The 24203-nt window shown below is 41.3% G+C and overlaps 1 protein-coding gene across 8 annotated transcripts in view; it reads right to left on the bottom strand.

Moving 5' to 3' along the window:
- myt1b (myelin transcription factor 1b) overlaps positions 1–24203 on the bottom strand; it is a 137309-nt gene that overhangs the window by 14080 nt on the left and 99026 nt on the right. For 7 of the 8 annotated variants that reach the window (XM_075476189.1, XM_075476191.1, XM_075476183.1 and 4 more), the window contains 11 exons: positions 21090–21144; positions 17778–17808; positions 16620–16682; positions 12946–13322; positions 10334–11503; positions 7390–7524; positions 6684–6774; positions 6350–6466; positions 4026–4240; positions 2835–3022; positions 582–839 (listed from right to left, as the gene is read on the bottom strand). In XM_075476189.1, coding sequence (XP_075332304.1) covers positions 582–839; positions 2835–3022; positions 4026–4240; positions 6350–6466; positions 6684–6774; positions 7390–7524; positions 10334–11503; positions 12946–13322; positions 16620–16682; positions 17778–17808; positions 21090–21144 — 2700 coding nt within the window. The remainder of the gene's footprint in view (positions 1–581; positions 840–2834; positions 3023–4025; positions 4241–6349; positions 6467–6683; positions 6775–7389; positions 7525–10333; positions 11504–12945; positions 13323–16619; positions 16683–17777; positions 17809–21089; positions 21145–24203) is intronic. The other variant, XM_075476185.1, reaches the window with a different exon arrangement.

The raw sequence follows: 24203 nt of genomic DNA, 5'->3' as shown, positions 1-24203 counted from the left end.
GCTTAGAACAAAACTGCAATTGTTTTGTCATTTCATCTCATCCTGATGTTGTGTTGTGATGATTGATATTATTTGGGTGATTTCCTCCTTGCATCACTTTCCAGAGTTGTATACAAGCAAAGAAACTTTGTGAAACACCATGTGCACACGACCTCCTTTTATTCTTTTGTAGACATGTCATGTTTCTAAATGCAGAATGTCCTCATAAAAAATTAACATTCAAGGCCCTTTATATTTCTTTTGAAAAAGTTCAAAGGAGCGAAAATTAGCATATGCCAAATCCAGGATGGTGCAATGCACCTGACACACCACCTCTGTTACACAGTGCAATGTTTTAACTGTACAGTAACTCTTGCATTTGACTGAAATAAATGAATAATAGAAGGAGAAAAACGGGACAGGAAAAAAGGAAAGGGGATTAGACAAAGACAGAGTGATGTAAACAAGAGTTTTTCATTCAAAAGGCTTAAGGGGGTTTTTGTCTGTTGTTATTTATGTTGCAATATCTCCTCTGTGACTAATGTAGCAGGAAATACTGCATGTTTGGAGCTTGTTCCTTTATTCTGTCTAATTGCACTGACCTCGTCTATTTCCTCCTCCCTTTGGCGGTTGGGTTTGGTGAAATCCAGAGGTCCCTCCCAGTCCTCCTGCTTGTATGTGTGTAGGTTCGGTGATGTCATTCCACTGTTTCCACCATGATGAAGCGAAGAAGAGGAGGAGGAGGAAGGGTCTGGGGACCGAACCCCGGGGCTGGTGCCTGACAGACTGCCCTCTCGTTTAATGGGTTTCTTCATACTCAGGTCCAGGGTGCCATTCTCATCTACCTCAATGTCCATTTCCTGGGAAGAAAGCGTCGAATATTTAATTGGATGAACTAACTAATTACTTCTGAATGTCTTTTTGTACCCCACAGTTACAGAGCCCCAAATCAAGAATTTACACAATAAAGAAAGATAAACATTATTATGAAATAATTGGAGGAATTACTACAATCATATCAAATTATATGATTTATGTGAGTTCTTTTTTTGTTTCATAACAAATCATTTTTATGCACATAATTTTTACTTTTTCTTTTTTTAGTGAATGGAGAGTGTCAGAACCGGCTAATTCTTTATTTAATTAGATAGCTACAGTACAGCTCACACCCAGTGACCAGGCCACAAAAAGCCTAATATAGCCATCTTATTGCCAAAGCTAAAGGTACTCAGCTGGCTAACAGCCTAGCAACTACTGAGCTGACTAGAAGAGCTGGGAAGTTGACCAAAAATAGTCATTAATTTTGGAGATCATTTACGTAATTCACTGTAGATATAACAATTGCATTTTTAAGATAATTGCGTATTTTAATGCCAAAACTTTGGGACTACATGTATAACTAATACATAAAATGTAGTATTCTCAAATTTGAATAGTGAAACATGGCTCCTCTTGTGCACTGCAGTGTATAAAAGGCAGCCCTGTGGGATGTTTATTGTGATTATTTTAATTATACCTTCTAAATACATTTCTGTACAAGATACATTTCTCTCGATTTGTAAATTCAAACACAAACTAGCTTCCATGGGGTAAAATTATTGATTTTTTTTTTTTTTTTTTGCCATTTCTGCCTAACCAGCTCCACCTGCTTGTAAAATTGCCCCCAAACTTGAACTGAAGAAGAAATTATTCAGTCATAGCCTAGAGCATTGATGCACTTTCTCTGAGTGTTTCACATTCAAATGCTTAAGATTCTCAGCTACGATATCTTGGCACACCGGTGCCAACGGCACTAATATCGTGCTGCAAAACTCCACGCTTCCTTTTAGCGCTGGCAGGTGAACAGAAATAGAGGGATGAGAAGATGAGTAAGCATGTAAGATGGTGCTCATATAGCCTGGTCAAGATCTTGAAATATCAAAGGGGTCTGAGAGCAGGAAAGAAAACTGGAACAGTTCCTAGAAATGTCCAAGGTTGACAAGCACAGTGTTTCAGTGTTTTAGTATTGGATTTCAACTGACTCCGACTCAGATTCCAGATCAGTCCCTGGTTGATCTGCACAGCTCTTGGATCGGTGCCTTGTGGAACAACAGTTTGCTTTGCTTTGCTGCCAGGCACACTCATTTTTCTTTTTTTCTTTTTATCTCCCTAAAACCATGTCAGAAAATCGAAAAAATGATGAAGCAGTCACTTTCTCTGTTTACTGTGAGGCAAAAAGGCCTTTAAAAATCACAATATGGGGGAAACCAGTGCTTCAATTACACCTCCTGTGCACAGACAGACGAATGAGTTAGTGAGTGATAAATAAAGAGGTACAGACAAACACAGAGACTGTGAGACTTACATAGGGAGGAAGAGATGGAGATAAAATAAAGTAAAAGGAGATGTGAAAAGAAAATGAAAGAAAAAGTGGCGGGGGTGGAGAAACAGAGTGGGAGATCCGTCCGGCAGATAATGAAAAAAGGCTACCTGGCGTAAAAGTAATCCAGGGAACTGGCAGTCAGCCAAATTCAATAACAACATGAAAAGTGTGTGGGATGGAGGGATAAAACGATGAAAGGGGATGGGAGAGGTGATGCAACTGAATCTCAACACCATCCTGTTGCTGTAAGCCAATGCCTCCTGATGATATATTCATGCGGGGTTGATGGGGAAAGAAAAAAAAAAGATGAACTGGAGGAGAGGAGAAGGCACACCCTCTGCTATCTCCTCTCATCTCACCAGCTGTGGCCTGAAATGTTTCATCTGCACTACAATCAGCTTATGATCCTACTCTGAGTGCAATGGTGAGAATAACGGGGCAACACTTAAACTTTCTGAAGAACTGGGGCAGAGGAGAAAACTATAGGGTTTACCTTATTCTGTGGTTTGGTGCTGAGGTTCTCCGGTTTCTCCCAGCAGCGAGTGGACAGGTTGAGGATGGCAGTGGCAGCCATGTGAGCAGCTTCGGCATCATGGGAGTAGTCGTAGGCCAAGGCGGAGCTTTTCCCATAAGCATGGAGACTGAGACTGGGCGATGACGACTTAGGGAATGAGGGCTTAGCTGTGGGAGGGCAGAGAGTTAACTTTGACACCAGTGGGCAAAAATAAGTGCACATCACCAACATTTATTTAAACTGAATACTAAGTGATAATATAAAGGTAGACTAATGTAAATGACAAAATGCAGAGATACTAAAGCAAAAAAAAAAGAAAAAGAGGCATGGAAAGAAAATGTTCGTGGTAATGTTTGTTGGAATGCATTCATTGCTAGAAGGATTACTGCAGGAGTTTGTGGAAATAGCCTCCCAACACCTCAAAAGCTCTCTGAAAAGTTCCAGTAGATAGCTACACTGGAAAAAATGCCCCTCTAAAAATAAGTAAAAAAACAACAAATACAAGGTGTTTTTGCTTGAAATAAGCAAAACAATCTGCCAATGGAACTAGTTAAAATCAGCTTGTCAAGATTTCTTGAAATAAGATGTGATATTTAGGACTTTTGAGTTAAAAGTGATCTTGAAATTAGCTTAAAAACCTCTTCAAATGAAAAAAAAAAAAGCTTGTTTCGAGTGAAATATGACTCAAAACAAGATGTTTTTAAGACTTTTTCACTTAACAAGATATTCAAGATGTATTGTCTTCAAACTAGTCCCTATATCTGGCTGAAATGTTACTTGTTAGGCAATTGTGTCTTATATCAAGTGAAATGAGACACTCAATGAGACAAATATACTTGGTAAGATTTAGATTTTTTCCAGTGTATTCATACAAAAAACGCCTAATTACAGTTTAGCTGTCTTAAAGGAGCTGGTTGTTGGATTTTGTTAGGTTTAAACTTTACACTGACGTAGGGTAAGTGTGTAAAACCACAGCTTGTTGGTTTCTGTATTGATTAACCACACACGATATAGCTAATTTCAATAATTCCTCAGTCTTCCTATATGAAATACTGTGCAAAAGACTTGGAAAAAAATGTAAAAAACAAACAAGAAAAGGTATATTTAACGAACGCAGCACATCACATTCCCACCACAGCCACAGAGACTAAACCAGTCGTCAAGTCTCACTTTTGAAGGCTTTGGGTGAAGTTTCGCTGGTGGTCATCTTTGGAGCAAGCGTGCGCTTCCCAAACACTTGAGCGTCAAAGCTTGCATAATCGAAGGAGACTTTGGAGTATTTCTCCAGTTCCTTGGCCAGGTTGGCGCGAGGCGTGGAAGGCCCCATGTTGGGCCTGTAGTTGCCGTACTGGGGCACCTCCAGCTGCTTAACAAAGCACATGGGCCTGTAGGGTGGAGGGGGAAGAGGAAGAGCACGTCAGGATGGAGCCGTTAGCAGCGGGGATTAAAGATGAAATAAAGCATACAGCAGAAAAGATTAGGAGAGATGAGAAATAAAAGAGGATTGAAAAGAGGAAAAAAAAGTGACGCAAAATAAAAACTGAGAGGAGAAAAAGAGTAAAAGAATGAGAGAAAGAGGCAGAGCGAAATAGAAAGAGTAAAGATAGGGGCAACGGTGTACTTAGTAGGAGTGCAGCAGGATTAAAAGCTCTCTTATCAGCAGAGGGCACATTTGCATGTTGTACAGCATGGAATTTATGAGCTTTAAGCCCTCTCGTTTTCCTGGAGAGCCTGAGCTTTTGTCAGACCTGTTGGCATAAATCCACCGATAGACCAAAGAGAGGTAGAAAGAGGAGAGAAGGGGGGATGGTGGAAGAAAGAGGAGGGAGGTGGAGGCAGAAGAAGAGGAGAGATCTTCCTTATCTTTGTTTTTCTTCTTCTTTTCTTTTTCTTCATTCTCTTTCCACCATATTTCTAAGCCCTCCACCTAATTTTTTTCCTCCTCTGCCGCTGAATATAGCGACTGATGTCCATATCGCAGACTCTGGTCACCGACCATGTGCTCACTAATAAGCTACATGACCTGGCCTGTGGTCACATGGCCACCACCAACAGCCAATTTAAAGGAGGACTCTCATAACAGTGAAAAACTTTCTACCACTGATCACAGGGGATCCCCCCCCCCTATTATTAATTCAACATGGATGCCATTAGAACATGAATTGCATGAGGAATTCAGCTCCGCATATAACGGACAAGCAAGCTCATTTGAATAACAATCTGAGGAGGAAAAACAAAGCAAGCCTTATTGTGTTTTAATCCAATGCTTTGTCCAACCACTGATGAGGTTTTCCTCTAGGAAAGCAATTATTTTTCCCTAGCCCCCCACCCCCTAAACCCACCCACCCACCATGCCCCTATAACTTGCATAATTAGCATATCGGCTGCATTATTAATTAAAATACCAACGAGGGAGAGCGCGGACTTAGCATAATACCAGTGTCTAGTTTGTGTTAATTATCATTCTTTTGGCCATGATCATGGCGCCTGGCTGGTTTGGAAAGATGAATAGAGATAAAGACTTCTTTGCATTTGAGGTGACAGTAATGATTAGCCTGCCAGCCTGGATGCTTCGAGACTTTGTTATTATTGAGCCATTTACAGGACAGCTCCACCTCTGGTAACCAAGGTCAGGATTGTCTCCGTGGTTTCCATGTGGCTCAGTAGCAAGGCATCTGACCTTGTCAAGGATTCAGCTTTGAAGGGCTGGGATGGAGAGAGACAGCTTTTATGTAGATGGAAGGGTCATTATACCCAGTCTACCTTAGCTCCTACCACTCATTATCTTATCTACAATATGGGACTGTGATTAAGGGGAAAAGGGTCGCTACACAGGTCCAAAACGCAACCCTGTACATTAACTACTATAACTTGTAGTTTAAAAAATGAAAATGAAGCTTAAAAAGACATTTACAATCAACTGATAAAAGAGAAGCCATGAAGTTGACGTCGGGTTCTGCGTTTCATGGAGCAGTGCTCTCCTTAACGTGTTCCGATGCGAATAACGAGTAACCGCACATTTATGTGTAAATATGTAAAAAGCCTTAGCACCTCTAGGCTAGCCTAAATTTAAATATTCAATATTGATTTTTGTCCACAGACACAGAATTTTTGCTGTTTTTTTTGGTGCGACTGAACACTAAAATAACTCCAAAGAGCAACACAGTGCCACAGCCTTTTGTGAGGTCGTCTGTGGGTCAGTTGGATGTAATTTGGAGGCTTGTGGGACTAGAAGTGTAAACATGTTGGCTTCGAGAGTTACTTATTGAGAAATTTAAAGAATTTTCCTGCATTTTGGTGTAAAAATGATGCAGCTAAACATGAGGAGTTTTTCAGCCTCTTCCTTTCTGCTGGAGATCAAGTCCATGAGGCGTTTAACATTCCGTCCATTCACTTGAATTTTTCTGCAATGCAGTGTTCAATTCATTTGACTATTTTTTTCAATTATTTGTCACCAAAGCTCGATGTTTGGATACTTTTTTTTGAAGACCCACCTCAGCACTCTGTCGTTGGGGCTTCCTTTCAGGTGCTCAGGACCTGGTGGAGTGAGAAGCTGCTTATCGTGGCTTTTGGACAGCTTCTCAGCAGCAGCGATGGGACAACCAGAGAGACTGGAGAGGGGGAGAAGAGCGGGGAATATTAAAAGGAGGGTATGCTGCTGACCACGTAAATCTGCATCACACTGATGTGGGCTGACACATTTGCTGTCTTGCATGCATGTGCTTGCAAATAACACAAAGGGAAACGCATGCCCTGTGCAAAACGCTTTCACCTGCAGAAATGCACACATTCAAACAACACAGATAAATAACAGTGCAGACAATATACCTGCGGTGCGTGTTGCGGTTGCTGTTTACATGGCCTTGACCAGTGCAGCCAGGAGTTGGACACTTCAGCACATTTTCATGCATGGCCAGAACTAAGTAGAAGACAAGCAATCACAGGTTCAGAGGAAATATACAATCTAAGCAGCTTTTTCATGTACATGACTGTGTGTAAACTGAGGCTTGAAATCTGTATTTCTTTATTTTTCTTTGTCTGCACTGGTCCCCCTTTGAGTGTGGACAGGTGAGAAAATGGTAGGAAAAAAAACCCACCAACTGTTCTCAGTTTAAGAATAAATACCTCCTGATGTTGGCTAAGAAACTAAGTTTCAGGAGTGAGACAAAAACAAGCATCAGCTCTGTGCTGCGCAAATTCCAAACAATAGGAAAAAATGCAGAATTAGATGCCTGAGATGTTTGAGCTTTTTAGCAAACCCAATCCAATCAAAGAAGCCTCCAGACAGGCACACCAAACTATAAAGTGCAAGGTTCACAAACTGAGCATGTGGCCAACACTATTAATATATGTGTTTTTATTTCTGTTGCAATTCATTTAAATTAAAACCTTTTGTTTGGATATATATGTATATATGTATAAAGTAGACCTGAATCAGAACATGAAAACCAGAAAAACTCATCGGAGAGGCATCTCTCCATTTTATTGTCCATCTTTCAAGCAGCTGAAATTAAAGATAAATAAATTAACTCACTCTCCGGGGGGATCCTGTCCTTGTGCGGACAGCCTGACAGGCTGCGGTGGTGGGGGTAAAGACCGGTCACGTGGCCCGTCCCATCACACCCCGGCGTGGGACACTTGATCTCTCTTTTCTCTGGCCTGGCACTCTCTGGATAACATGGGGAACAGGTAGGAGGAAGCAGGAAAGAAGGATGAGCAAAGAAAGGGAGTAAAAAGGGCGATGAGGTGGACAGAAAAGGAGAAGGAGGTAGAGGTGGATAGTGGAAGGTGGGAAGAGTAAAGAGGACAAAAGAGAGTGGTTAATGCCATCAGACAGTCTGCTCGGCTGAGCGTGAAATCTAGACATATTTCAGACAACTGTACAAAAGCAACACCGTCTATGTCCCTTCATGTCTTATGCATCAGTGTGAATGCACAAGGCGCATCAGACTAAATGTGATTTGCATGTTTCTATCCTGAGCGTTTTGATCATTTGTGCCCTCTTGCTGCATTTGTCTGATCTCGTTTAGATTTCGGACAAAATAATACCTGAAAATAGAACAAAAAAACCACCTCAATATAAAATTTACCCTTAATTAAAATCGCCCCCTTCACCCTGCTGCTTTTGGAGGTAGGCCAGCAGGTATCTGTGGCAGTGGTGAGAGGAAAAAAGGAGCAAGAGGATGGTGCGATGCTCTATTGGCCTTCAAATTGAATGTTAACGAGACATGCATCTCCTAATTAGCGATGAGCAGAGCAGGAACGTCGCCACAGGAGGGAGTTGAGGCCAAGGAGAGGGCAGCACTACCAGGCATGTAATCACACTGCAGCTTTAGCGTGAGCATGACAAGTGGGCAGAGTGCCAGCAGTGAAATACAAGGCCCGAACGCATGCAGCACATAAACAAACACTCAACATACGCAGACTGTGGAACAACCTGCACTCCTCCGCCTTATATCTCGATATGCTGCTCTTTCCCTCTTCGAGGACTTCCTGGAAGTCTATTCAGCTGGAGCCGCTTCATCCCTTTACAATGGGGAAAAGGATCTAAACCGAGCTCTGTGACTCATCGCTGCTTATTTGGTAAACTGTGTTTACTTGTATGCTCTGCTCCCGTCATTAAGCTGGTTTAGTGTAAAAGTTTCTACACACTAGCCTATGACTGTTGATTGTGTGCCTTTGCTTTTCATTATATTCAGTTATTAAAATCCTTTTACTTTTTACAGTATTAGATGACAATGATTCGCCCCTTAAGAAGGTTTGCTTGATATGAAGTTTAGGTTTGAAGCAGGGAGAACCACGGCAGCCCTACAAGACAAGTTAGGATACAACATTTCTTGCAGTTAATTTATTTAAATGTGATCTAAACTGTTTTCTCCTCTGTGTGTAAGACTTGAGAACAGATTTTTTAAAGCGTGGGGCAGGGGTAATCTTTATAAATGGGTTTCTTGTTTACAGACATTAATGGATGCAGACACATCCAGAGGTCAGAACCCCCGCCGGTGATCGCAGCAATTGTTCATTTAATGTTAATGGTTAAAGTCAAACTGTGCAACCTGCCACATTTAACAGAAAATTACACCTACGGTAAACGACACCTTAAACCACACACTGTCAGGAATAGCATATTAGCCCCCCCGAGCTGCAAACGTACATTTGTGATGATGATATTTATGCGAAAGCACACATATCTATGGTGGGAAAACTTGGATTTTCTTACTAAGTTGATAACCAGCAGCGTGATACCTGCTTATCAGGGTTAGTTGAGCCAGATGACTTCAACGCACCCTGAATATGTTGAACCAGCTTCATAGGACGGATCCAGAGCTCAGTGAGAGCAACAAAAACCAGACTGTTGCTCGTTAAGTTAAAACTGCTCTCAGTCACACAAACACAGGAAACCAAATCAGACGCCAACTGACATCTAATTAAAACATAATTGTAATAACATTTAAAATCCCACTAATTGTATAAGCTTAAATTAAACAGTTACAGTCTAAATGTTTATTAATAGCAGATATGACAGTTATGTGGACTGAGTGGCCGAAACATAATATATGTGCTTTGTGTTTCGAGTGGATGAAGAAATTTAACCTCATCTGGAAGGACAAATGACCGTTAGTAAACAGACAAGTGGCTGTCTGGGTTTAAGTCCGTTAGATGCCACAAAGTGCAGCTATCTTGGGCAAAGTGAGATTTACAAAAATAAAAACTTGAAAAAGTTTGCAGAAAGTGGTGAGTAGTTACCTTTACATTTCAGTTGCATACATGTAAAACAAGCAAGCTTTTTTTTAGCCTTAAACAGAGCCGTACTGGCTCATGCTCCCTGCTTCAAGTTTAAAAATCACCTCTGAGCTCACGCTTCACATTTAGTGCGCAGACTTGAAACTGTTTAAGCGTCAGACTCTTTCTTTTATTGTTTCGTCTGAATTGGAGATTGAAAAAAAGAAGTCTTTCCTGTGGTGATAATTGGGTCTAAAATGTTGCTGTGCAACTATTCTTAATGGAAAGCAAATCCAGACATCCACCAGTGATCAGCGATTGGTCCCTGAGGCACATTTATTGCTCTTTAACACATTTATCTGGCTGTTGATTGGCTGGATAAACATATTGTTGTGTGATCACTAGATACACAGTTGCTGAAGGAGTCTTAAAACTCAACAGACCTATCAAAAAGCTGACAAAACTGCACTACTATTATAAATCTAATGTAGCTAAGATAAAAAAGAAAGTCAAGGAGGACTGAGACTCATATCCCTCTGTTTTGCATGAATAAAGCGTCCCTTTTCTTTTGGGGATCAAGCTGTAGTGGTCATCTAGCTCTTTAACTAGGGTTAGATAACCACTAATATTTGACACTTTATTCCTGAAAAACAGAGGGGTAGGGCCAAGGGGAGGAGCTGGGATTAGGCCTAAATGTGTATGATCTACAGCTTACATTGTAGCTCTGCCCTCCCTTTTGTGTTTCTTCACTCTACCTTTGCTAAAGTAGCTCTTGCGGATGATATCCAGGTGCTTAGGCCTGTCTTCAATGGTGAAGTATCTCTGATGGTGGATATCTGGGGCCCGGAGAAGCTCTCTGGGCCCGGCCGGCTTCACCTGCTCTGCTTTCAGGGCGATGGCTTGCTCCAGCAGGCCCAGGTTCCCTCGGGTCATGTCAAACATCTCCGACTCGTCGGTCACCGTGGAACGTTGCGAGAGGCTGTCCTCGTCATCTCGCTCGCCGTCTCCCTCCAAGTCGTCAAAGTCTTTCTCGTCCGTCTTATCCGATCGCACTTCAATAATGTCGGGAGAGGCGGAGGACGACGGCTTGTGGATTTTAAAGTTCTCCCCTCTGGGGATGGGGAAGAAGTCCTCCAGTGGACTGGTCCTGTGGGAGCTGAAGCTCAAAGGAGAGCTGGTCATGTAGTTTTGAAGTGAGCTAGGCTTATGTGAGTCATATTTGTCGAGTGGACTGGCCCTGTGGTAGTTCTGGAGGGGACTTGCCCCGTGTGAATTGTAGTCCTCCAGGGGACTAGCATTGTGGTCTTCAGTCTTGATGTGCGGTCCCTGAGCTGCTGCTGTGCTGGTGATGGTGCAGACGGCAGTTGGCACATCAGAAATGAAGAGAGCACGGCCCATGTGCTCCTCTTCATCTCTCTCTTCATCCTCCTCATCGTCTTCTCGAGTTTCCTGCCTCTGCTGCACAGACACTACCATCTCTTCCTCTTCCTCCGCGTCATGTTTGATGTGTTCGCGGTGGATCCCCTGGGTCAGATACTCTCTGCTCACATCTTCGTCCTCCTGTTGCTCCTCCTCCTCCTCCTCCTCCTCCTCCTCCTCCTCCTCCTCCTCCTCCTCTTCATCCGCCTCCCTCCGCAGAACAGATGACTCCTCCAGCACTTGAACTCTGCGTGCTACCTCCTCTTCCTCATTCACGTTCCCCTCCTGCTCATCTCTCGCTTCTTCACCCCGCTCAGCTGCCACGCTGACATCTTCAGTCGCCATGGCAACAGTCTGCTGAACGGCCACGCTTCCAACATTGTTGCTGAAGACTCGGCCCAGGTGGAGGAGAGAGTTGGCCACCTCCTCGGCGCTCTGCGAGGGACACTCCTCGGCCGCAGGTGCCGCTGCTCTGTGCTCGGGCTCGATGATCACGCACTCTTCCTCTGTGGAAAACCAAGATGAAGAGGTTACAGCAGTGACACACGGGAAGGAGTGAGTCATGCGGTGAGCGCAAGCTGTTGTCAGCAATATCTCTGTCACCACTTGCACCCCCCCCACCCCACCCCCCCACCCCTCGCCCCCCGCCTCCTAAGTCACTCACTGTGGATGGAAAATGAAATAAAAACAACCTGCTGTGACAAATCTGTGGATGTGAAGCAGCTTTTAGATGCTGGTGTCACAAGTGGTCATCAGGAGGTTCAGAAAGCCGCTCCATCTGCAGTTTAGTCACCCAAAAGAAGACTTATTTCACATAGACCGATGCACTTCTCACTGATCTCATTTCTGACATGCGGTTTGCAGCATTATTGGACAATTTCTAAATTTGAACTGTATTGAAAATGATGGGGCTCCGGGGCTTTTTTTGCTCTGGATTAAGCTTCTCTCAGCTAATGTCCATTTTTTTTGCAGGGTTTTACCGCCACGAGAAAAATGTTTCCCAAATGAAAGAATGTTGAATCAGAATTTATGCTCGTCATTAAATATTTGATTGACATAAGTATGTATTTTTGTAGTTGAGTAGAGGAGCATTCCACTAATAACCTACTTATCAACTCCTCAGGAGGAAGACCGATCAAACGGGAGTTTCAAAAAGATTCAAAAGTTATGTCGGTGTCTTTGCAGACTTTACAATGGGAAGAACTAAAGCTGGGATGTGAAAAACACATTTGCATTGTGGGAAATGTAAGATGTAGTGCTTGTGAATCTTGACCCATACAAGAGAATTTAACATTAGGATATGTCTGCCTCTGAAGTTGAAGTAGAGTAAAAAAAAAAAACTTCCTCAGCTTTATGAAATAAAAATAAAAATAAAAATATAACACTAAGTCAACAGAATGCCTGATTTAAATCAAAGCAAACGCGTTGATCTTCTCCTCATTTCTTAATATTTTGCTTCCCTTCAGTCAGACCTTCTTGTATTCTTGTAAAGTGATCTTGAGCAATAGTTCTCCAGCTTTCCGAAGGTCTTTTTAAAGTTTTTCTTTGGACATTTCCTGCTTTTTCATTCATTTTCAGTCCAGTACTTGTACCTGAGCATTTTCAGAGGAATCTGTTTTTTTTTGTTAAGCCACTTAACTCTGACTTATGAATCATTCAAGCAGATAAAAGACATCCGAAGGGATGAGCCAGTGTTGTGTCTACACATAACAGACAACTTAGGAAAGAACTTGTTTTAAATTGCATCTTTAGGCACTTTGTTCCCAGCAGCCTGTCACAGAGACACATCATTTGTTCCCACTTATTTTGTTGCATCTATGAAAAACACCAAAGACAACAGTTTGACGGACAAAAAAATAGTATTTTTGTACTAAGTGAATGTATATCAGACATTCTGCTGGTTGAATAACAAACTCATTAAACGACTAAACAATTCTTTCAGGAATACCTTCATCCACTGCACTTTTCCCCTCTTTCTGACATGTCTGTTCCTCCTCTTTCTGCATCGTCCCCTCCTCTTGTCCAATTGTCTGTTCATCCTGATTTAGGTACTCAGGTGTCACCTCCTCTCCCTCCTCCTCTACACCTGCATCCTTCTCCTCCTCTTCCTCCTCCTCCTCCAGCTCCTTGGCCTCTTCTGCTTTCCCTCCATCTTTCTCTCCCTCGCCGTCAGCCTCGCTGCTGGCGTCGCTCTCGGCGCTGAAGCCTTCGTCCAGGGCGAGTTTCAGGGGGTGGGACTTCCTCTTGGAGGCGGGTCTTTCGGTTTCCTGCTCGGCCTCTGCTTCCTCTAGACGGCGCTTTCTTGCTATGGGGCAACCCAGAATGCTGTCGGAGGGAAGAGAGGGAGAAAGAAATGGATTCAGAAACAAACTCTGACATGTCCAATAAAATATAATCCGATCCACGGAAAGATGGAGGGCGTGTTTTGATATGAGAAGCATGGAGCAGTATGAGTCAACACATGTGGCCTGAGGGTGGCGCCATGCACGCTCACTCAGACATCACAACCAATTTCAGCCAATTGAGTGGAACGTTTAATGAACAACTTGTATGGAGAGGCGGGCAGGAGAGGCAGCGGAGGGTGAAATCCAATAAACTCTCTCTTATTCTCACCTGTGAGACGCAGAGGGAGACTGAGGGACGATCTATAAACAAAGTGCATCTGAAATTGCCTGCTGAACGAATACACATGTAAACAGATAGCTAATATCTTCCCCTCAATAAAGAGGAGTCACAAGCCACTGAGCTGCCCCGAGTCTTCCGGAGTCTCTGAGGGCGACGGCGCAGGCGAGGAATGGAAGGAGGAGAAACGAAGCCGGAGTAAGACCTGGAGAAATCACACTGCTGTGAGCTTTAAGCTCAGATTTAAAAGGCCCAGAGAATTTGTTGTAAACTCCAACACGGCTACTCTCACTGGAATAGGATTATTTTATAATTATACCGGCAAATTACTCTGGTTTTTTTTCATTCTTATTTGGCAAGTGCATTTAAAACTCATTTAGATCAGTTAAACCTTGGACTACTACATAAAAAAAAAAAGAATAAAATCGGAAGAATCTCAGGAGTTTTAAAACAAGCTCAGTTTTAGGACTTGAGAGGTGATAAAGGGGCAGAAGAGAAGAATATATTCAGAAACTAGTGAAATTTATTAAATATGGTCCAAAAGAAAGGGAATATTTTCACTATTTTGTGGAACAAGACCTCTATTTTTTGTATTTAAGTATCATAATCTAGTTTCTACAACACAACAGGGCAATTTCACATTTCTTAAAATTAAAACTATGGATTAAAATGGAAATTGTATCAGCAGTAAGCCTCACTTTTACATCTGGAATGATCTAACCCGGCAGTGTCCACAATAAGCATACCTGCGCATTTAAAGCTCATTAATTAAGATGTTCTGTGGTGTTTGTTTTTCTTTTGTAAACCCCAGGGAACCGCAATATTTCATGGTTGCGAGCAGTGACTTATTGAAGTCTCGTTTCCATCTGTTCTCATTCTAACATATATTATGCCATATCAATGCGAGGAAGTCACTTTTCACTAAACTCACGTAGTTTTTAGATAGAAAAATAGTCTGTTTAACCAGGTTTCTTTGTGTGGGAAATGTGGGTCCAACTGCTATAACAAGCCAATTAAATTCTTCAGCACTGGCAGTAGCAGTGTGTGCATCTTCAGGGCTTTTTGGGCTACAATGGATTCAGAACCGGTTCAGTAACTACCACTGCCTCCCTGGGGAAAAGTCTGTAACAACAGCAACATGAAGGGATGGAATTAAGATGTATTATACCGACTGTGTTGGACCAGTTTCTGATAGTACCTCGGATATAATTAGTTTATTATTTTTTATTGGACTGTGGATGTCAGCCCCTCTCTGTAGAACTGTCTCCCAAACAGATAAAGTCTTTTTGTCTGCAACTTGTACGTTTCAGAGACATTAAGTGAGACGTTACAGTCTGTTATCGTGCGTTTCTTGAGCAGAAACAGAAAATTGAGCAGTGCCCACTCATGCAGCCCTGAGTGCAGCGGCCTCGGTGAAAACTAGCATGTGCACCCAGATGTTGAAAGTGTGAAAGTGTGTATTTCAGTGTTATTATCAGACTTGATGGATAAGGGTTGTAAAACAGTATATTTTAATCCCAACAACGATTGTTTCCTTGAGTAAACCAAGTAGTTTTAGTCCCTAAACCCCACCAGAACATCAAGATTTAAGCAAATGAAACAGTGAGTCTGGTTGTGGTCATTTTTGCTGAGGAAGACTCCAAACTGACTGAAATGTCTGAGTGGCAGCCATGATAAGAGCTGGTCAGATTCTCTATTTGCTAAGGAAAGGAGCATCAGTGCCCCCATGGAAATGAGATTATTCTTTTTTAAGTGACTCTTGATTATTTCTTTAAATATCGTACTAACTGGGATTCATTTAAATAAATACGAGGACGAGAGGGTGACAACATCTTCCACTGTTGTGGCTTTTTCTTTACTTTATTTTAATAACCAACCTTAATAATGAAGTAAAACTTTATGTTGTATCTAATTGTGATATACATCAGATATCCCTAAAGTGATAATACTACATCAGAAAAAGTATTTAAAGTGATTTTTGTGGAATATTTTGAAACAGCTCTGGTCTCAGTGCTGCAAACCCACATCGCAGCTAAGCGTAAGAGTGATCACATTCTTATTGATTGAGTCCTTACATATTTCTCTCTTCATCTCTCCCTGATCTCATGACACTTTCAAACAAGCTCAAGAAAAAGTGCAAAGGAAAAGACTATAAGAGGTCTTTTTTCTTAATATTCGACAACAACCAGCATGTGAAACCCAAAGTAAAGTCTCATGTGGGTGCGCCCCTCTTCTCCACACTGGAAAAAAATGCCCCTCCAAAAATAAGTAAAAAAACAACAAATCCAAGATGTTTTTGCTTGAAATAAGCACTAATAAGGAACTAGTGAAAATCGTCTTGTCAAGATTTCTTTAAATAAAATGTGATATTTAGGACTTTTGAGTTAAAAGTGATCCTGAAATTAGCTTAAAAACCTCTTCAAATGAAAAAAAAGCTTGTTTCATATGAAATATGACTCAAAACAAGATGTTTTCAAGACTTTTTCACTTAACAAGATATTCAAGATGTATTGTATTAAAACAAGTCCCTATATCTGGCTGAAATGGTACTTGTTAGGCAATCGTGTCTTATATCAAGTGTAATGAGATACTCAATGAGACAAATATACTTGGTAAGATTTAGATTTTTTCCAGTGCATCCACTTTGTTGCTCATTAATACAACTCCAGAAGACATTTGGTGTTTATTGCTTCATGGATGCCGAAGGACACCTTTGCACGCACCTCAGGGACTTTGACAAAACAGCCAAATTTGACACACGTGGAAAGAGAGCAGCTTGCTTGTTTTTAACGATGAGGATTTTCTAATAATATGACACGACCAAACTACCAGTTTCCCCTGACTCCTGTAGCTCCATAATCAGTGGATGAGGTATTGATCTTCTCATTTAACTGTCGACATTTTCTTTTAAAAGCACAAAGCAGACGCTGTGGGGCAGTGAGGGCGAGGAGGACAGACAGAATAAGGACAGACAGAGGGTGGGTTTTTAATCCGCCCTACCTTCTGTGTCGTGAGTATCTCCCACTGATATGGCCAGAGCCATTGCATCCAGGGGTGGGGCAGCTGGATGGGATGGATGGATGGAGGTTAGAGATATGTTTAAGACATGAGTGCATTTTAGTCCCTGTGCAGCAGCAATGATAACCACAGGCAGTACAAAGAAAATTAAGATAAACAATACAAAGCGAAGACATGCAAACTGAGCAAACGTGTCACACAAATGCACATGCACAAAGAAATGCTCCCTGTCCAGCAGACACACGTAATGCATGAAAGCAGGTGGCAACAAGCCGGAAAGGCATAATATTGTATGTCGTACATCAACCCTGGCCTATATCCTGTTACTATGAGCGATAAGAATCAGCCGAGACCTGCTGTAATTTCCCCTGCTCTGCTCTCTTCACCAGTCATCATCAGGCCTCACTCGTTCTCTTCTCTCTCGCAGTGCCTTGATTCAGGTTGCTATGACCCCTCAGGAAGGCTCATTTCAATTCTCATTAACTTCCCCCAGCAATTGCCCTTTATTACTCCAATTATCCTTATTATTAATTTCACTTATTAAAAAATGATGCATTTGCATTTTAAATGAGGCGCTCCCTGGCCTTCCCCACTGCTTCACCCCCCCTTAATCCCAAAACCTGAAGCTTTTTTTGGAGTGCTGAGTACAGATCAATGCTCCGAGGTGAAGTGTGACAAAATGAGGGAGGATAAAAAAATCATTTAGGAGGAGGGAGGGGAAAAAAGGACAAGTGGCCTGCTGGCCCTGAAAGCTGCCGCCTGGGTGGGAAGCTATGGGGAGGAGTGAAGAGGAGGAGTAAAAGCAAAAAGATAAAAGTAGATAATCGCCCTTCACCATCCACTCTCCTTGTACTGTATCCTGCAATCGGATGGCAAAAAGATCACACGCCCCTTACATTGCATCTACTGTATGTGTTCATAGCGGGAAATAGCAAAAGGCTGTGAAAAAAATCGATAGCAGCCTGTTGGAGCCACTGAACACGAGCCGAGAAGTGCTGATGACAGGAAATAAAAACTAATAATATACAGGATCATCTAAAGAAGCACCGATAGTCTATGAGTGCTGGGGAAGCTGCACGGCGGTGCACATAAAAGAACTTTATGAAAGGGATTTGCACAAAGATGAAGGTGTCTCCTTACCTCAGCTCTTGTCCTACGAGCTCAATAGGAACTGAAAGAAAGGAGGAGGGAATGGGGGGAAGAGGCAGGGAGAACAAAGGTGAATGACTGCTCAGAACGCAGCGCTGCAAAAAGAAACTCAGATCAATAAATCACAAATGCACACGATTCCCATGAGGATTTCCTCATAGAGGCTTACACACTGCTGAGTGCATGATCAGGAGAAAAGAAAATACACCTCCAGTCTCCTGAGTTTACATGCAAGCACGCACACATATCTACATGCTAAACAAACAGGAATGCAAGCTCTGGTGTGCTGAAACACATTGAATAAATAACAAACAAACAAACAGAGAAAGCCCATATCAGCTGAACAGTAAATTACAGCTGAGAAAAAAAAAGTGACAATTATATGTACACTTCAGCATTAAAGCAAGATTAATTGTTACATTTTAGCTATCATAATTGGGAAAATTAAATTAAAACGAAAACTGCCTTCATCAGTAGAAAACAGCACTTCTTTCAGGGACAACTTATAGTAATTGGCTTCAAAACATAAATCAAGCCCTGCTCACTAACAACAACACGCACTCATTGCTCTCGGCTGGCTATGGGCATCGATTGGGAGTTGAGCGATAGAATGAGTTTGGAGAAATATCCTGTTTTCATTTGGAGCAGAATGAGAAAACAATACCATCCTGGAGAATTCAGTTTGGGCTCCAATATCAAATGCATTAATCACATGTCAGAAAGACCTCGGGTATCAGGACACTCCAAGAGCACAGAGAATAAACACTGTTGGTGTGTATGTGCGTGCGCAGCATCTCAGTTTCTCGGTCTTTCATCATGCAGTTGGGATGACTGGACACTGTCTTGCGCTCTGAGTGCTTTGTGAACTGTTGCTCTGCTGTCTCCTTTCTAAACATCAAGCACACATACTTGCACACAAAAGCACACAAAGACACATGTATAAATATGTACATAGACACTCATTCAGCAATACGCCACACATCACATACGCCACACAACACACTGTATTTATAATGAACACAATATTAGAACAATGTCTGTATATGAATACAGAAAGAAAGGGGCAAGTACGACATGGCTAGAAGTCCTCTAGAGCATTGTGTAGAAGTATTGAGGCACCCTCCATATCTTTACATTTTGCTCCCAAAGGCCAGACTTTCTTGTAATCTTTTGAAACTAGTCTTCAGCAATAGTTTCTCAGACTTTCTGAAGGTCTTTCAAAGTTTTTCTTTGGACAAAGGCTGCTTTTTCATTTATTTTCAGTCCAGTTCTTCTTCATCCTGACCATTTTCAGAGGAATATATTTCTATTCTTTTAATGTTTGTTTGTTTGCTAAGTTACTTAATGCTGATGTAATTCAAGTATAAAAAAAAAGAACATGTTAGTCCAAGCGAATGTTTTTCCACCGTCACTGTTTTTTCTCTTGCTTGCAGTATGTGCAACAGTAACGTTTAGCTGCTCACATAATGTACAAAATAACATTTCAGTTAACTTTTAAGGCTGTTTTCCAATCCAAAATCTGCAACAATTATTACAGATATCAGATAACAGATATGACCTTTCTTCTATGCAGATTATTAATCATTGTGAGTGATGACTATAGGCTTCTGTGTTTCAGCCAAAATGACTAACAAAATATGCTCTCATGGGAGCTTCCTTGCTCATTTCAACAAAGTACATAGTTGACTAATTGTGTGATTAAGTTAATCTAAATTGATTATTAAAGGGTAACTTAATCAAAATTAATTACATGGATTCCATCTGAGTTGGCAGCTAACGAGACAGCAACTGCTACATTGTTAAGCAAGACTAGTTTGCTTTTAGCAGCGTGACTTTAACTGTTTAAGCTGATCTTAGTCCAATTTCCGTTCAGTCGCTGTCTTATTTATGTGTTGTTACAAACTATTATTAAAGTGTTAGACTATAAAATACATTTTTCAAATAGCCCAACGGGGGGGAAAAGGCAGGTAAATTAACTTTAACTAAGGCTATCTCAAAAGCTAGCTTCAACTAGCCAAATTGCAGTGGTTAGCGCAAGCTACATTTTCAGTTTTTGGTTTTTCTTCCAAAAATATTAATATTATAATTGTGTATAAGCACTGTACAGTACTATAATTGTATGTTATGAAATGAAATGCCAGAAAATTATTCAAATTGTATTGTGCTTTGTCCATATAATGTATAAAACAGATTGATGTAGCCTCTCACACAGCAAAAACCCAGCTTTGAAGACATAAAGTAACCAAATAGAATAATTTGAATATTATCAATTAGAAGCAATATTACTGCCTACAGTACAAGAAAATCTGACTGGCCAGGATTTTTAAAACGAACAATATATTTTCTAGGCTTTGCAACCCCACATATATCATGAAACTAGAGCGATGAGATTAAAAACGACAACAAAAAAGTATATTTGTCTTGTTAAAAGGAATTAGTTCATAATTATTTTCATTTTGGTACTTTCTGGTGTTTAACAAAAAGCATTATAGTTTTCACATTCTGGTTTCGAGCATCAACCTACGTAGATCCTGTAACAAAACCTATAAGTTAGACTATATCATAATAACAAATAAGGACAAAAATGTTGTGAAAAGAATCCTGGGAAGAGGAATGAAGCATATGTTGTATTGACTGAATATATGTAATTTGAATTAGATTTTAGTTTTTTTTGCAGTATCTATGAAAAATGAACCAAGTCTCTTAAACTTGCAATTTTTTCCAATGACCAGCAGAGGGCAACTCTTCGGGCAGCAAAAAGAAGTTTTGGTGTATAAATCTTTTTTTCAAAAATCACCCTACTAGCTTCATTCATTTACCTTATATTGACCAACTGTGTTTCTGTTCCTCATGCAATTTAACATCTTTAAAAGACTTTAAAGGCAATAAAGCAACGTGTGCTTTGGAGCAGGTCCACTTTGTGATGACAACCCAGTTTTATAGGATTATCAATCAGATCCAAATTTTGCTCATTCAAAATGGCTTCAAGGCTTCAAAACAGTCGTCTTTAAACCAGCCAAACAGGCGACTTTGGGGAGGCTTTGACCATGTTTTGAATAGAGTTTCTGGCTTTGTCTTTGTAAAGAAGAGTCAATACTCGGATAACTTTGATTCTGAAAAAAACTTTAAACCTGGAGTTGCAAAGACCGTCATCTTTAAATGTACACAAACACATTTATTGGCTGAAAACATGAACACATAATCATCTCCAGCTGACCGGCAGACCTGACGTTAGCATGTGAAAAAGCGTGAGCATGTGTGCATTGAACAAGTGCAAGATGGAGAGATTCCACCAAAACTCACCTCTGATTCCCTTGGACCGAGTTCGTGTTCGTTTGTCGTCACCCTCTACACTCATCTGTGATGAAAGGAAGAGACAGAAAGAGCAAGAGGAGGAAATGAGGGGAGAGAAGGAGAGCCATCAGTGGTTATTTCTCAATGTTCTCACTATATTCCACCACACATCCAGAGTTCATTGTCCTTGATTTCCTCTGCTTCAAAACAGCTGCTATAATAAGCCTTGTTCAGAACGTTCCCTTTGAAACGCACCAAAGGTAACGCTGACGCAAACAGGCGATCATGTCTTTTATTCTCACAAACAGAGCTCCCCATCTTTCCTCCCTCGTTGTGTTCCGTCACAGAAAAAACAAAACACACTCAAAACAAACCGACTAACATCATGTTCACTTCATCAAAAATAAGGTTTACGTGCCTCCAGCCCCGTCACCCATGCACACACCTCCCCCCCCTATAATTTCCTATTCTTTCCAATTTTCAATCTGAGTGGCGCTTATGATTGTAGTCTATGCAGAGGCAACAGGCGGCGCCCGCTCAGGGGCCACGGCCCGTATAAGCAGAGGGACTGGCAATCATAACGATGCTGAATATGATAATAAAGCAAATACACAAATGCTGCTAAAAGGCCACCGTAATAACCCTTTTAAGAAGAGGAGTTATGTGTGTGTGTCGTACTCGCTGCTTACTTCTAGCTCAGCTTTTAAGCCACAAAAGAGCAGGTGTTAACCCTGCCTCGACCACACCTCCTCAGCACTACCTCTCCACGCTCAGCTCGGCTCTCGGTGCACTCTGAAGCTATCAGATGCTTTCTAGACACAATGGAGCCATTAGCTTTGATTACTGGAGTCCCTGGTCTCCCCCTTTTTTCTCTCTTTATGTCCCACACTTTCTCCCGTCTGTACACTCCCCATCTTCCTCTGCTTTTATCCCCCTGGTTGCCTATACTCCCCTCGCCATGCCCAGCCACTTAGCTGCTTTGTTGCCTCTCTATAGTCAAGTTGGCACCGCCACAGTGGGATTCAAACACGGGGTCCCTGTTTCTCTTCGTCTTTTTTGCCTCCCCCTCCTCCTCTCTATTTGGCATTGCCCCTTTCCTGCTAATAGACCACATATGAAAAGACGGAGAGAAAGAGGGATGAGAGGAGGATGAAGCACGCTGTTGTTGTTCTTGTTAAGGGCCCCCTCCCACCACCACCACTCCCGACGAGTGTGCGCTTCCTTCATTAGCGTTTAGTGTTTGGCCGGAGGTACAGGTGCAGCCGCCAGCCCCTCCCTTCCTGCGCGAGCGTCCACCGCCTCGGCCTGCTCCTCGCCGCTCAGGCCTCGACTCTTTTGATCGAGCGCTGTTAAAGTAGAAGTCAGGCAACAAGCAGCAGCTTTGTGCTCATCTGAAGGGAGCAGTTGACTCTTTCTGAGAGGGAGGAGGAGGGGATGAGTGCGTCGTGGAGACTTTTTGGTCAATTTGTGTGTTTTTTCAGCCTTCAAGAGTGTGAGTCTGGCTTCGTCTAACTTTCTGCACTTGTGTGTATAAACGTGTGAACAGGACAGACGTGAAATAAAACACTAGTACGAATTTAAAGTACTTGTACTTCACTTGACGGTTTCTTTTTCTTTTTCAACTCAAAGAAAATGCTCGACTGTTTTTTTTTTTCCTCTACATTTATTTGACGGCCATTTGTTCCCAAATTTTACCGTAACACACACACTACACACAGCCAGTCTCTGAAGAATCACTGAATGAACTGCCCAGCATAGTTAAAACCTGCTTTGGCTCAAATAAAATGCTATGAAGATGATCTGGTAAGCCTTTTGATAATCAAAAGGACTTCTGCAGCTGGTTGTCGGCACATGAAAAGAATGTCGAGCAGCTTATTTTGAAGGGAAAAAGTTCAGATTACTCATTCGATTTAAAGTTGAAAGTTAAACACAAATGGTTTAATTATTGCCTCTGGTGATATCAGGTTTTTAACACTGAGGAAAAACAAGATTCATTAAATCACTACAATGAACCAAGTTTCATTCTGAGGGGTTTAATCAATGCCCAGAGATGTTTTAACAGATTTTGCTGATAATTTCCAAACACAGACTCTATGGTACACGTAGTCATAGTGAAATTAATTTCCCATCTTTGGCTTTTTGGAGTCAGAGATGCAGAGTGACTAGAAAAAATTAGTTTATTTGACCCTCAGTATGTTTTTAACCCTTTCATGTCCTTCTCTGTTGGGGTTTTCACATGTTTCAGTGACTATCATGTATCTTATAACATTTTTGAGGAAGTAAACCTGCCTGAGCCATCTCTACCACTTGGTTTAAGGATATAATACTGAAGGTCAGGACGATTACATGTCATGCATGTCAAGTTATAGTTCGAATTTGACTTGGTTGTTGAAAGCAACTCTCGAGTTCAGCATTTATTTTTGCTCTTTGGCTCTCCCTACAGTTGTGGGATGTAACACCACATAAAAACAAACCTCCATATGAGCCCTGCACAGGTGCAGCCATACACATCAATCTGTTGTCATTTTGAAAAAGCCACAAAGATGCCATCAAAAGCCCATAAAAATGTCATGTGACTATAAAGTAAAACGGTGTGGTGCAGAAATGTGCATAACAAAGATCAATGTTCTTCAAAACCAGCAAGAAGCACATCATTTTTAGGTTCATAAACTTATCCAGTGTTGCTTTAATGCTTTAATTTGATCTGAAATAGCTGAACAAGTGCATAATACTAAAAAAAAAACTAAAAAAACAAAAACAAATTAAACAATCAAGTCTAATTAAAAAAATCTTGGATCCAGATTTGAATTGTGAGCTAAAGTTAATTGCTTCTGAGTTACAGTCACCGTTACTTTTTGATGAATAACTTTAATACAGTTAAAGGAACAAACTGAACATCCTTTTCTTAAAGTTACAGTGTGCAACAACCAAAAAGATCTATCTATCCTTCTTAAAATCCCTATTTAGTTTTGTATGTAATCACTCTGAAAAATCAATCTAATTTAATTTAATCAAATGTTTAATTTAAAACACTCTCAGTATGCATGCACGGGAGCAGAATCGAGTCATTGATTGAAGTAGTGTCCCACGCTGCATCACTGTGGACTGTGAGAAAATATTCAA

The sequence above is a fragment of the Odontesthes bonariensis genome, chromosome 10 (assembly GCF_027942865.1).
Source record: "Odontesthes bonariensis isolate fOdoBon6 chromosome 10, fOdoBon6.hap1, whole genome shotgun sequence".
Classification (NCBI taxonomy): Eukaryota; Metazoa; Chordata; class Actinopteri; order Atheriniformes; family Atherinopsidae; genus Odontesthes; species Odontesthes bonariensis.
This window is presented reverse-complemented; position numbering and strand designations above follow the sequence as displayed.